The sequence below is a fragment of the Eleutherodactylus coqui genome, chromosome 4, assembly GCF_035609145.1.
Source record: "Eleutherodactylus coqui strain aEleCoq1 chromosome 4, aEleCoq1.hap1, whole genome shotgun sequence".
Lineage (NCBI taxonomy): Eukaryota > Metazoa > Chordata > Amphibia > Anura > Eleutherodactylidae > Eleutherodactylus > Eleutherodactylus coqui.
In genome coordinates, this window is record NC_089840.1 from 194,795,818 (window position 1) to 194,809,761 (window position 13,944).

Below are 13,944 nucleotides of genomic sequence, written 5' to 3' on the forward strand. Positions count from 1 at the left end.
CCCATTGATTTCACTGGGCTCATTCACATTTCTGTATTTCACCTGCGCATTTTGGTCACCGCAGGTGTGACACCGGCCTTACTGCGGCCCTGCAGTAGCGCATATAAACCTGTCCAGCTATTATTTAGAATTTTTGTTAAAACCCATTTGTGAACTTGTCGGATACAATGTAATCAGTTCAGTGTGATTAACGTGTGCTTCAGATTATGCAAAACCGCTAACGATTGTAATTCTTATTTGCAGGGCGTTCATCCGGCGTTCATCGGTGCGCAGTATCCTTACACAGTAACAACTCCTTCTATCGCAGCTACCGCCGTGTCCTTTCCGGGGGCTCCTGTCCCTTCAATGACACAGATTGCTGTCCACCCTTATCATACAGAAGCAGGACTGTCGCTGACGTCTAATGTAGCGAGTGAGTACACCCCGCTGACACATCTTAGCCTGCCTAATAGCTATGACACTGTTGTGTACCACTAGGTGGTGCTGTAATCCTGCGCTGCAGAGACAGAGAGTGGGGAAGGCACGTTGCTGTAGCAACAACCATTCCGATTTACTTTAGATAGCGGCACAGAAGGAAGTTATCTCTTGTTATGCTTCTGGGGGTATTGGAGCCAAGCAGCTCCTACGTTATCAGGACACAACTATTTAATGCTGTTTTGATTTTCCAAAATGAAAATATTTATCTTGTATAATACAATGTAACCTGTCAGTACAGAGATTTACTCTGTAGTTTTGATATTTTTTCCTTAATTTCAGATACAAATTTTTTTTCGTGCATTTTTTTTCTCTTCACTATAATTTTCCATTTTTGCTAATTTAGGGCGGTTTTGAAAACTGCTGTTGAACGCAGACTTTTTTTTTTTTTTTTAAAGAAAAAACTGGAATCAAATAGAACGAAGCAGTACTGTATTTAAAGGGCTACTCACATCTTATACGGTGATGACTATCTCTTCACTTTAAGACAAATGGGGCATGGCCTTTTTGAGTTCCTCTATCCTGAGAATTAATGCAGCATTTGCACGATTTTCTGAACCATAACTGTTGTGTCTAAACAAAGGAAATTCAACGATAATCATTTAGTTTAAACGTGCACAAATGAGAGAACGACGAATGAGTAACATGAGGTTCTTACTTGTCGCTCAGTTACAGCCGGCATAGGAATTGGCGCCGGCTGTTGCATTTATTGTGCCATTTAAACAGAATGTAAAACACGGAAGGATAAGTGCCCGAGAACTGTGTGATTCTCAACGAGGACCGTGTAGTCTAAACAGCCTGCGCAAACGAGCTGGCGATAACATTACCAGTTACGAGAATCGGGCCTTACAGGAGCGGGAGCACAAGTTTAGTGCTGTGCCCCTTCGCAGTGACCGGTCTTGTTCTGATAGGCTGCTCTCACACAGGCGTCTGTAAAGACATGCGATTGTAAAAGCAGTGCTTTACAGCATTTTCAAACACGTTTGCCAGCGTTTTTACACGCACCCCATCATTGCAATGTATGTTGAGGTGCGTTAAAAATGGCTGAAAGGCATTAAAAATAAAGCAGACAGCATTTGAAAATCACGTTATTAAAAACGCTGCGCTCAAACGCTCATCTGGGAAGCCCCATTGAAATGAATGGAGGCGTTTCACAGCGTTTAGCGCGCCTGTAAGTGTATATAGAACAATGGTGGAAGCATGACTTCCAGGCCTCACAGTAAAATCTGTAACAGTCCATCCCCAATATCATGCTTCTTTTATAGGGACCGGAGCCCAGGTGCGACGGCACCCTCTATAGCAGGATAGGTAGTTATTACTGTAGGGTACGGATGTGGAGAACGTCTCCCAGTGTGCAGATCACTAAGGCAAGCTGTGCCGAGCCAGCACTATATTTGTAGTATATGCCTCCAAGGATCAGTAAAGTAATACAAGGATGTACAGGAAAAGTTACTGTTAGAATTTAACTTCTGATCCTGGAATTGCCTGAAGGCAAGAAAAATGTGTGCAACAAATATGTCTTCACTGAACTTTGATCCTTTTACCTTAGAAATAAAGAAAAAATCTCATTTGACAGGGAGTAAAGATGTGTTATGATCTAATGTCTTTTTGGTTAAAAGGGGTTTTCCAGGCACAAAGTGGAAATTCTGCAAATGCGGAAATCTAGGAGGTACAGCCAGGTAGTAGGAACCTGTAGCTTTTACCTGCCACTCTGGGACCCCCTTAGTCCCGTACAGCTGCTGATCTGCAGAAGGGATGCTTGTAAACAGACTGTTCTCTACAATTCCCAGCATGCACAGAGCGAGTCTCCCTGCAAGCACTGTAGCTCCGCCCACAGCTCACAGGTCCTACAACTTACCAGCACCAACCAAAAACCTGAAGCAGACAGACAGGACCCTCTGACACTCTGATCTGCACATGAGCAATACAGCTCAGTGCTTCCCCTCCTGTCCTCCCATCATGCACTGCTCACACGATGTTGGAGGCTATGGACAGGAAGTAACAAATTGCGGACAAGATGTCAGAGGAAGTGGAGATATTTTTCAGGACGGAGGGTCATGTCACATAAATAGAAAATGAAGATTATGTCTCACTGTACCTACCTGACCTAGCTACTATTGCAAAATGACTTATTGTATATTAGGTTTTAAAATGTAAGTCTTTGTCCTTTTCTTGATTCCAGTAGGGAGTGTTCACACGGGGACTACATTTCCAGCAATCCCAGGCACTAATCTGACAACACTAACTACTCAACCCGCACAGCTGGTTACAGGGAGCTTCCCTGCGGAGGATGAGCAGCAGCACAGTCAGCCCGTCAGTCCACAGGGTTTGCATTACCTCCACTCTGCTTATCGTGTCGGTAAGTAGACGTACGAGAGGCCTCGCCTTACCCTTGTATGTTTAAACTAAAGCACAGGTGTTGCATTGCATCTTCTGTGGTAGATCGCTCTTATCACAGCTCCCCTGGCTGACCATTGGACAGATTCAAAGCATCAGGGGACAAATCTAACAGGAGTGGGTACTGGGGGAGAAGAGAAAAGTTATGCAGCCGGCCCCCTGCTGACCTAAGGCCATGGCAGGTCCTCTATAAAGAGCAACTGGTGGCTCCCCTGACATGTCTACAGCAGATATGAAAAGTCTACACACCCCTGCAAAAATGCCATGTTTTTGTCATGTTTAATAATCCCACAAACTTGAATCATTTCAGATGTATTTCCACCTTTTGGTGTGACCCATTATCTGTACAATTCCACTCATAAACAAACTGAAATCATTTAGGGTGGGAAAAAAATGTGCTTGCATAAATATACACAGCCTAAAAACTAATACTTTGTTAATGTACGCTTTGACTTTATGGCAACATTTAGTTTTTTGGGTAGGTGTCTACCAGCATGGCACATTTTGACTTGGCAATCTTTGCCCAGTCTTCCCTCCAAATCTGTCCTATGAGTAGTGCCTTCTTAAGGTTGCACACAGATCTTCAATGGGATTCAGGTCTGGGCTCTGGCTGGGCCATTCCAAAACCATTCTTTTGTCAATTTGGAGGAATGTTTTGTGTGGTTGTCGTGCTGAAAGGTGAAATTCCTCTTCATCCTCAGCTATTTCGCTGAAGCCTGAAGGTTTTGTGCCAAAATGGACTGATATTTGGAACTGTTCATAATTCTGTCCACAATGCTTCGCTGTGGGTATAGTGTACTTTTGGTGATGTGCAGTGCTGGCTTTACGTAAAACATAGAATTAGGATCAAAACGTCCAACCTTGGACTCCTCAGACATAACAGGCTCTCCCACAGACTTCTGACAGACTTGATGGAGGTTTTGGTAAGACATAGCTGGGCTTGGATGTATTTCTTTGTTGGAAAAGGTTCTGTCTTACCCCACAGCCCAGTCATATGAAGAATCCTGGAGATGGTTGTCACATGCTCTACACAACAAGTACTTGCTAGAAACTCCTGCAGCTCCTTTACTGTTGCTGTCAGCCTATTGGCCACCTGCCGGAACAATTTTCTTTTGGTCTTTTCATCACTTTTTGTGAGGGACATCAAGTTTTTGGTAATTTCGCTGTTGTGCCAAATGTAACCCACTTCCTGGTGACCATCTTCACTGTGTCCCATGGTATATGTAACGCCTTGGACATATTTTCACCCCTTCTGACTGACACCTTCCAACAATCAGATCCCTTTAATTTGCTGCAAGAGCTTTATCGACCAACTAAGAAAACGCCAGGAGAATCCTCCTAGAAGAGCCGAACTTTATATGGGGGGGGAATCAGAATCCCTGTAAATAACGGCAGCGGAGTACTGACTACTATCAATCATGAGGTTGTGATTGGCTAATTCTGAACACAACCACATGCCCAAATATAAGAGGGTATGAACACTTATGCAGCCACATTATTTTATTTTTGCACCCCAAATGATTCCAGTTTGTTTTTCAGTGGAATTGTACAGATAACGGGTCACAGTGATGGTGGAAATACATCTGAAATGATTCAACTGTATCAGATTTTTTAACATGACAAAAACCTGCATTTTTATAGGGGTGTGTAGACTTTCTATATCCACTGTATTTGAGGAAATTCTTGTATTTTGAGTGAAGTAGAACTCTTGCATGGTGGTCTCCATTATTGCTGCTGCTCCCTACACACTGTGGCACTGTCAGCGCTATAAAGCTTTATTTACACTTTGCGGATTCAGTCAGTATTTTGAATCCAACGCCAGGACTGGATCCTAAACACAGGGGAAATGTAATGGAAAGAGTTATCCACATTCTCTTCTCTTTTTGCATCCATCCCTGGTTTTGGCTTCAAAATACTGATCAAATCTGCGGTGTGTGAATAAGGTGTAAGACCGTGTAAAAACCCCAGTTACAAAGAGAATGGTAGTTGTTAAAGGATTCGTACATCACTAGGAGGGATAACCGAGGAACGGCAAAATACGTAATTCTGGAAAAGATGCTCCAGAGTAAGCGTTCGACCGACAGCTTTATAAGATGTATGGGCAGCCTTAATCTTTGTTGAGGCAAGCTGTAAATTTCCGGTTACTTCTGGCTCACAATGGACAATGCAGCGAAGCTAAAAATGGCCAGCGCTGTAGAGGATAAATAGGAAGTAATGTTAATAATATAGTTCCACCACAATTACAATCTCATTTTAAAGCAGAAGTGCAAGTTTTCAGGAACTGATAAGCCGTTTATTCTGATGACTGCACTAGAATTTGTGTGCGTGTAACATCCGGCAACAGGACAGACTTTGTGGAGAAGTGGATGCCTCCTGGCGTATTCACTACATGTGAAGATACAAGGTTTGGGCTCCCAAATGAGCCTTTTACAAATGTAATAACCAGCACAATATATAATATATTACTGTGCAAAGGTTCCAGCAGGTGTGGAAAAAATGTTGCATTCAGTAAAAAATTAAGATTGCATTCAAAAATAGAAGTGTTACTAGTTTGTCAATTAACAAAATGCAAAGTAAACAAACAAAAAGGAAATCTAAATCAAATAAATATTTGGTGTGACCGCCTTTTACCTTCACAACAGCATCAATTCTTCTAGCTACACTTCAGGGTATTTGTAGAATTACAGTCAAGTGTATAAGCAACCAATTATACAATCGAGGTGATAACGATCATCCTTTTCATATGTAGGTTGAAATACAGTCATTAACTGAAAAATAAACAACTGTGTAGGAGGATTAAAACTAGGTGAGGAACAGCCAAACTCTGCCACAAAGGTGAGGTTGTGGAAGACAGTTTCATGTCACACATCATACACCATGGAAAGACTGAACAAGACACAAGGTAGTTATACTGCATCTGCAAGACCTCTTCCAGGCAAAGAGGTTTCAAGATATGCTATCCATGCTCTTTTGAAGAAGCACAAAGAAATGGGCGATGTTGGTCAGTCAAGGAAACTTAGTGCAGCAGTTGAAATGCAGATCATGCTTGCTTCCCTTCATCATGCTTACTTCCGTTCAAAATCAGAAGATATTCAGTAGTGCCATCGGCTCATAAGTGGCAAAAACCTGTGAGACCCAGGTGCAGCCATCTACTGCTCGGAGAAGTCTGGTCAGAAGTGGTCTTCATGAAAGTATTGTGGACAATATAGCCGTAGTTTCGACGTAGAAACAAGGCCAAGCGACTCGGCTATACACGAAAACACAGGAGCTGGGGTGCAGAAAAATGGCAGCAGGTGTTCTAGACCAGTGTTTCTCAATTCCAATCCTCAGGGCCCACCAACAAGTCATGTTTTTAGGATTTCCTCAATATTGCACAGGTGATGTAATTATTGTCAGTGCCTCAGACATTGCCACAGGTGTTCTTACTATAGGACATCCTGAAAACATGACCTGTTGGTGGTCCCTGAGAACTGGAGTTGAGAAACACTGCTCTGGACTGATGAGTCGAAATGTTGAATATTTGGCTGTAACAGAAGGCAGTGTGTTCACCATAGGGCTGAAGAGCCATACAGTAATGAGTGTCTGCAGGTAGCAATGAGGCATAGTGGAGAGAGGTACAATAATGAGTGTCTGCAGGAAGCAGTGAAGCATGCTCAAAAGGACTTTGCAAGTTTGAGGCTGCATAGCAGCACATAGAGTTGGGGATTTGGTCATGACTAATACTGAGAAATACAAGCAGATATACTTATCCATCATGCAATACCATCAATGAAGCTTTTGGCTCCAAATTTATTCTACAACAGGATAACGACTCCCAAACATCAAACCAATGGCAGTTGCAGCTCTCCAGAATAAATTATCCTTTTGCATTGATATTGTTATCACTTACTTATATCAACATTATAATCAAAGTTTCATTCTATTCCGACAACTTCTTCGGACAAGTTCTTTCGCTCGTTGCTTGTTCATGTGTGATGAATAAAGCAGGAGGAATCAATTTTTCCACAGTTTGTGTGGGGTTGCCTGATTTTGCATACACTTAGGATGAATATGGAGGACTGATCCTCCCGTGCGGTAATTTTGCGCTTCATCTGCTATTTTACTACTAGTAATTATTAGGAAGTTCTAGTACCAGTGTTTCTGGTGGTGCAATGCACCACACAGCTCTGCTACATGTTCATTACACACACACACACACACACACACACACACACACACACACACACACACACACACACCTTTGCTGCATGTACATCACATACAGCTCTGCTACATACATTCTCCATCCCATACATCAGGGATCACAACCAGCACAACAAAGTTCTGTACACACTGATCACCCCCTGGTCATGTGATCCTGGGCTCCTCCCACACAGGTGATTGATCACATGATGGTGACATCACAGGTGCTGTAAGCACACAGCTGCTGTCAGGCTCTGTATGTTTTAGGACCTGTGATGATGTCACCGTCATGTGATCAGGGGCGGAGCATGTAACTCACTCACGGACAAGTGGTTGTTAGTATTTGGATTCATACACTGGAATTTGTAAGATTCCACCAACACAGCAGTAAGTGCTGTCATCAATAATAGCAACTCGGCACTCTTTCCCCCTGCTTGTAGGTGTTGTCTGTGTATTGCTCGTGTGATATACTGGTGTGATGGGTTATCATGAATTAAAACTGCCATTGCTGAACATGTAGTACTGTGCATTGTACCCTTTAAACAAGCTATACTTTCCCTCAGGAATGCTGGCATTAGAGATGTTGGGTCGAAGAGCCCACAATGACCACCCCAACAACTTCTCCAGAAGCCCCCCATACACTGAGGACGTCAAGTGGCTGCTGAGTTTAGCTGCCAAGTTAGGTAAGCATAGCGTCTGATAATGGATTAGTCGGCCTTTGTGACGACTCTGCTGCGGTCCATCTATTAAATCTGTTGCAGAACACCATGAATACCGATCACTTCTGATTGCTGGAGCCGTTTTCCCTCGGTAATGAGACGAAGCTTATGCATCCATTGCTAACTGACCTTTTCAGAGAATGTACGTGGCTGATAGCTGGGCTTGTTGGCCAGAATGACACGGGGCGTCCTGTAGTCTTTCACAAAACAAGTAGACGTTCGTGAGTTAATGTTTCCCCAATCTCACATATCCGGGCGTTATTTTCCATTATTTCAGCTATTGTGTTGTGTATTTTTTTCCCTAGGTGTGAATTATGTGCATCAGTTCTGTGTTGGAGCGGCCAAAGGTGTGCTGAGCCCATTCGTACTACAGGAGATTATTATGGAGGCACTTCAGCGGCTTAATCCAGCCCACATCCATAACCACCTGCGGACCCCTGCCTTTCATCAGCTGGTACAGCGCTGTCAGCAATCTTACATGCAGGTATGTGTTTACCTACTCTTGTGGTAAGATTGAAGATGCTTCTTCAGAAATGCTTCTCAAGACATCGTTGCATTGATGTGGTGACCATTACAATCAATATCGATATTTGGACTGCTGGGACCCCCACTAAGCTAGGTAATGGGAGTCATGGAATGAAGGGAGTGATGATCGCTTCTGCATACTACTGCTTCATTCACCACTTTGGGGCTGCCGTAGATAGCCAAGCGCTTGTACTTGGCTATCTCCAGCGGTTCCATGGAAATGAATGATCACTGCTTAATTCACTCAGGACCCCTGTTTTCATGATTGATGGGGGTCCCAGCAGTTGGATCCCACCATTCAGACACTTGTCACCTATTCTGTGGATGATGTGTTAAAGAGGTTGTACCAGAGCAGGGTAAGTGATAAACGTCTGATCTTGGGGGTCTCACTGCTAAGACCCTCTCCAAGAGCTGAGGGTCTTGTGTCCCCGATCGTTCTTAATCACTGTGCAGTGCGCTAGTAATTGTAGTGCTGCAGTCAGTGTATCAGCCATATGTGACGTAGCGTCTATAGAACGCACCCCTGTATAGCTGTTGCTATGGAGAATATTTTAGCCTGAACTTGGTTACTGCCAGGAAAACCTCTGTGTAATTATCTTAATGCAGATCTTCCTAAACTTGCAAGGATTTTAGTGGTTTATTTTCTCTTTACAGCCTGCTTAATAAATGACTAAATTAAGAAGGTCACTTACAAAGTTTCTGAATACGTAGGAGTCTTTAAATAAGTGTACATTAAATGTCCCGATTTTCGTATTCTCTTCGCGAGAACGTGAACTATTCAACTTGCACATAACCACTGCAGGAAAAACACAGCAATAGGGTTATGGCACTGCACAGTATTTTTGGCGCGTGTGCCGTCCGTGTAATTCCAGGGGTAGCACATTACCATGAACGAGCATGTATATCGGACAGCTCACGGATGGGTGTCCGTGTGCTGTCTGATGCGAGTGTGCCCCTAACCATAGAGTAATTATGTGGTGTATAGGTTGTCTCGCGGTAGATGCACACTTTCAGCATACGCAGTCATCGTAATATTACATATGGCTGTCACGCCCATTACACTCCAACAGTGTTAGAAACCTAGAAGATTTATCATAGCGGCTTACCCATCAAAAAGTTGCAAAAAAAACCCCTATGGGCCAACTCTTCTAGAAAGGGGATGTGGCTATTCGGGAGGGGGCATGACCATCCCAGACAGACCCATTTATGTATAATTTACATTGGAGACTAGCATAAATTATGTCAGAAACCTAGGAGCTGGCAGAGGAGCCAAGATGCTCCTCTTCATACATTAGGTGGGTCATGCGCCAACGGGAATAATAATAAACCCAGCGTATCAAATGGTGGTCTTAATAAATCTCCCCCTTTGTACCCAACATTAGAAAATATATCTAGTGTTTCTTGCAGTGCCTTTCGGAAGGGCATCATCACTCCTTGAGGAGACACCTAGGTAGTGAGTGGGGAGACTTATAAGGCCATGTTGCTTCTCTGGGAAATATATGCAAATAAGGGAGATGGAACAAAACCTCTGCAGCGCCATCTATTGGATGACGGCATTTCTGCAAATCAATGTCTGACCCTTTACAGGTCTTTGTAACACTGATTTGGGATTGAAAACCCAGCCAAAATCCATATACAGACAGCTGTTTCATTTGCTATTCTGCTCTAGAAAAAAATGAAAGTGGCTCTGTGATTGGTTGCTTTGGGCAATGGGCAGCTTTTCTTTTAGGCAGCATCGGCAATCTGCCCTAATGTTTGATTTGACAAGAAGATACCGGACAGTCCTAGTAGTGCAGTGAGCTGAAAAGCATTCGGATAATCCATAAACCCCTGGTGTTCCATGGACCGATGAGTCTACTGCGGTCATAGTAGTGCCACGTTGGAGATGCCACTATTACAAGCATTGTCCCATCACCTCTTGGTTCATAAATGGTTAAATCCATGATGCTCATGTTAATCTGAGTGCACCAATGCTGGATGCATTACATTGGGCTCCGAGCCCGTATACAACCAGTCAGTTTTATGTCATCAAAGTACTAGACAGAAAAACGACATCCACCAACAGCGGCTGCTTGAGGATTTTGAGTCCCTCTTTAGCACCCAACAACCATCCCAGCGACCATCACTACCATGCTTTCACACAGGAGTGATAGTCGTTCTGTGAATGGAGGTGGGGGGAGCGGGGATTGTTCCAGCCGCCTGATTCGGTCACTTGTCGCTCATCGTTGGTTTTATGCAGGCATAAAAAAAATCGTCAGCGGCTTTTCGATTAAATAGTAATTTTTCAGTCGCTAATGGAAAAGACTGAACCATTCTGATTGGACGAGCCAACGATGAATCTGCTTGTATAAATGGGCGGCACGAGAGCGAACGCGTCACTCATGCAAACGTGAATCGGATTGTCTAAAAGGAGCCCAAGTGATTTCCCTCTTACTCAATGAGGGAAGAGCAGGTCGTCCCGGACTCTCATCCGTCGGCGGGACGGTTGCCTTGTGCGTTCCCTCGCACTGTAGCTTGTTATACGGCTGTAGCTTTATAAGAGACGTGGCTAGTAACATGGCTTGTGTTTTCTTGCAGTACATCCACCATCGTTTAATCCATCTTACCCCAGCGGACTATGATGACTTTGTAAATGCCATTCGCAGTGCACGGAGCGCGTTTTGCCTCACCCCTTTAGGAGCCATGCAGTTCAATGACATTCTACAGAATCTGAAGAGAGGCAAACAGACCAAGGAGCTGTGGCAGAGGGTGTCCCTGGAAATGGCCACCTACTCTCCTTGACCCTCAAAGAGACTTTACTTTTACCCTTTCCGGCAAGTAGCAGCATACCATACGGCTTCCACCTGCAGGACTTTTGGCCCACTAGCCGGGCGATAGGACTAGACACGACTGCAGGCTCAGGTGTAGATGGTGAACCAGCTCTGATGTGTTGTGGATCTAGGAGCAGCGATGAAACACTTTGACTGCAGCTGTTTGAACTATTTGTACAAGGTTGGATTTTTTTTTTAATATATATAAAAATATATACACTATTTTAGTTAATACATTACAGATCACACGTCTAATGTGTCATTCCTTACATTATGAGACCCCAACCCCCCCCCCCATCCTTTTTTTTGGCTTTGATGTTATTGATTGGGACGTCATTGAAAAGTCTGCTTATTGTTTGTTACGTAGCGTTTTATTTGTCTCCATAATGTTCTGTTATATGCAAAATATTTATTTTGGCTTTTTCCCTTTCACACGTGTATTCTGTATCCCTTCATCAGTACATAATGAATTAAACAGCCCTGCTCCCAGCCAAGAATCAAAGCGAAGAAGCCTTTGAGGCCCATGTAAAACACGGTTGCCAACAGGGAAATTAAGTGTGTTTTCTGCATCATCTGAAAGCAGAATATCCTCCTTTTCGTTTTCTTTTCCTGGTAGATACGAGCGTTGTCGTCTTATTTTTGTTTCCTGATTAAAAAGGAAAAATATTCTTTACACCAACCTCGCCTTATCATTACTGTGTCAGATGTAACCATCGCCAAAAAACAAAAAAAAGTTATACAAAATGTTGGGTGAGTGCAATATAGTAACTCTTGGTTTCAGCATTATTACCTGGTTTTACAGACAGTTTAAAGTTACCATTTCTTAAAGGAAACTGGTCCTGTGGAGTTTGATCTGCTCTATAACAAGGTCTCCAGCTCAGACGGCAAAGTATAGTTTTGTGCAAAAAGACCTATAATTTGATTTTAAGAGGTGATGCATCAAAATACTAACGACCACTTGTCCGTCCGTGAGTTACATGCTCTGCCCCTGATCACATGACTGTGTCATCATTATAGGCCCTATTCCATAGCAACTGAGGCCACGGGGGTTTGTAGGGGTCTAGGGTCACATGACCAGGGGGTGATCAGTGTATGCAGGACTCTGCTGTGCTGCGTTTCATCCTGTTTTATTAAGAATTTATGTAGCAGAGGTGGGTGGGTGTCACATGGGCATGCAACAGAGCTGCGTGGCGCATTATGCCACCAAAAACACTGGTATTATAATTTCCTGGTTTTATAGACGTCGGCTACTCAGTTTTCTCCACTCACTCTTGTACTCTTAATGGCTCAGTTATGGTGCATTCACACAGGTGCAAAAATCATGTGAGTTTTCTGCATTGCAAGACATATGCAGAACAACCCATTACACTGTTCAACAAAGTCATGATACCGAAATAAAATTAGTCAATTTCTATGTGCTGAACACGAATATGAGTCAAAATGCAAAATTGGTTTTTCTTTTTGTAATCTGCAATTATTGTTTACCGTACATCAGGAAGTGCATGCCAATAGTGATAGGCCTTTGCGTAATACCTGGAAAAAAACCAAGTCCTAGACTACGTCTTAGATGTCTTTGCCTGTCTCTTGTCCAGCTGTTCGGGAGCATCTCTGGAGTGTCCAGCAGTAGTCAGCCAGCATGCTAGTGTCCAGCAGTAGTCAGCCAGCATGGTAGTGGACCATTTTCCTGGTATCTTTGTTCCATTGTTGCGCTATCTTGATGAAACGATCGCCATGTTGATCACTAACCATACCACAGTTGTCTGGAAAGAAATCCAGATGGGCATGAAGGAAGTGGATCTTTAGAGACATATTGCAGCCAAGTTTCTGAAACCTCATCAGCATGTCTTGGACATCTAGTTCAGCCTGTTTCAAACACCCTCAACTTTGTTGGTCTAGAGGAAGGGGAAAAAAAACCCCAACTAGCCAATTTAGGTCATTTGGATCAACGTTTGAGATCAACAACCCCGCTGGGTACCTAATGTCTATATCCTGTAATATCATAGTGCTCTAGAAAGACATCTAGTCCCCTCTTAAACTCCTCTATCGATTTTTGCCATCACCACGTCCGCTGGCAGGGAGTTCCACAGTCTCACTGCTCTTACAGTAAAGAACCCTCTTCTGTGTTGGTGATAACCTGCTTTTTTCTAGATGTAGCAGATACCCTCTTGTTACCGACGCAGTCCTAGGTACAAACGGATCATGGGAGAGATCCTTGTATTTATACATAGTTATTTGATCACCCCTTAGCCGTCTTTTTTCCAGAGTGAATAATCTGAATTTTAATAGCCCCTCTTGGTATTCCAGTCCTCTCATTCTGTTTATTAATTTAGTAGCCCTTCTTTGAACCCCCTCAAGCACTGCAACATCTTTCCTGAGCACCGGTGACCAGAACTGTACGCAGTATTCCATGTGAGGCCTGACAAGTGCCTTATATAGTGGAAGAATAATGTTCTTGTCCCTCGCCCCTATACCTCTTTTAATGCACCCTAAGACTCGATTAGCTTTTGCAGTAGCTGACTGACATTGATTGCGCCAGTTAAGTTTACAGTCCTCTAGTACTACCGGGGCTTTTTCCTAGCTGTACCCCATTTAGTGTATATTGGTGACATCCGTTTCTCCTGCCCATGTGCATAACCTTACATTTATCCACATTGAACTTCATTAGCCATTTTTCTACCCAACCTCCCAGCTTATCTAGGTCCTTTTGTAGCCGTGCATTGTCCTCCTTTATATTAATTGTCTTATTAATATCTGCAGATTATACAAAATTATATATTTTGCTGTGCAGCCCCTCTATCAGGTCATTGATAAATATATGGAACATAATGGGGCCTAAT

General features: G+C 43.3%; 1 protein-coding gene across 1 annotated transcript in view; it reads left to right on the forward strand.

The window, feature by feature from the left end:
* Positions 1–11,786, forward strand: part of ZSWIM8 (zinc finger SWIM-type containing 8) — an 86,559-nt gene extending 74,773 nt beyond the window's left edge. The window contains exons 22-26 of the mRNA XM_066600512.1: positions 244–412; positions 2,657–2,833; positions 7,617–7,736; positions 8,078–8,256; positions 10,875–11,786. Of these exons, the coding sequence (XP_066456609.1) occupies positions 244–412; positions 2,657–2,833; positions 7,617–7,736; positions 8,078–8,256; positions 10,875–11,078 (849 nt within the window). The 3' untranslated portion in view covers positions 11,079–11,786. The remainder of the gene's footprint in view (positions 1–243; positions 413–2,656; positions 2,834–7,616; positions 7,737–8,077; positions 8,257–10,874) is intronic.
* Positions 11,787–13,944: the final 2,158 nt, after the last annotated feature.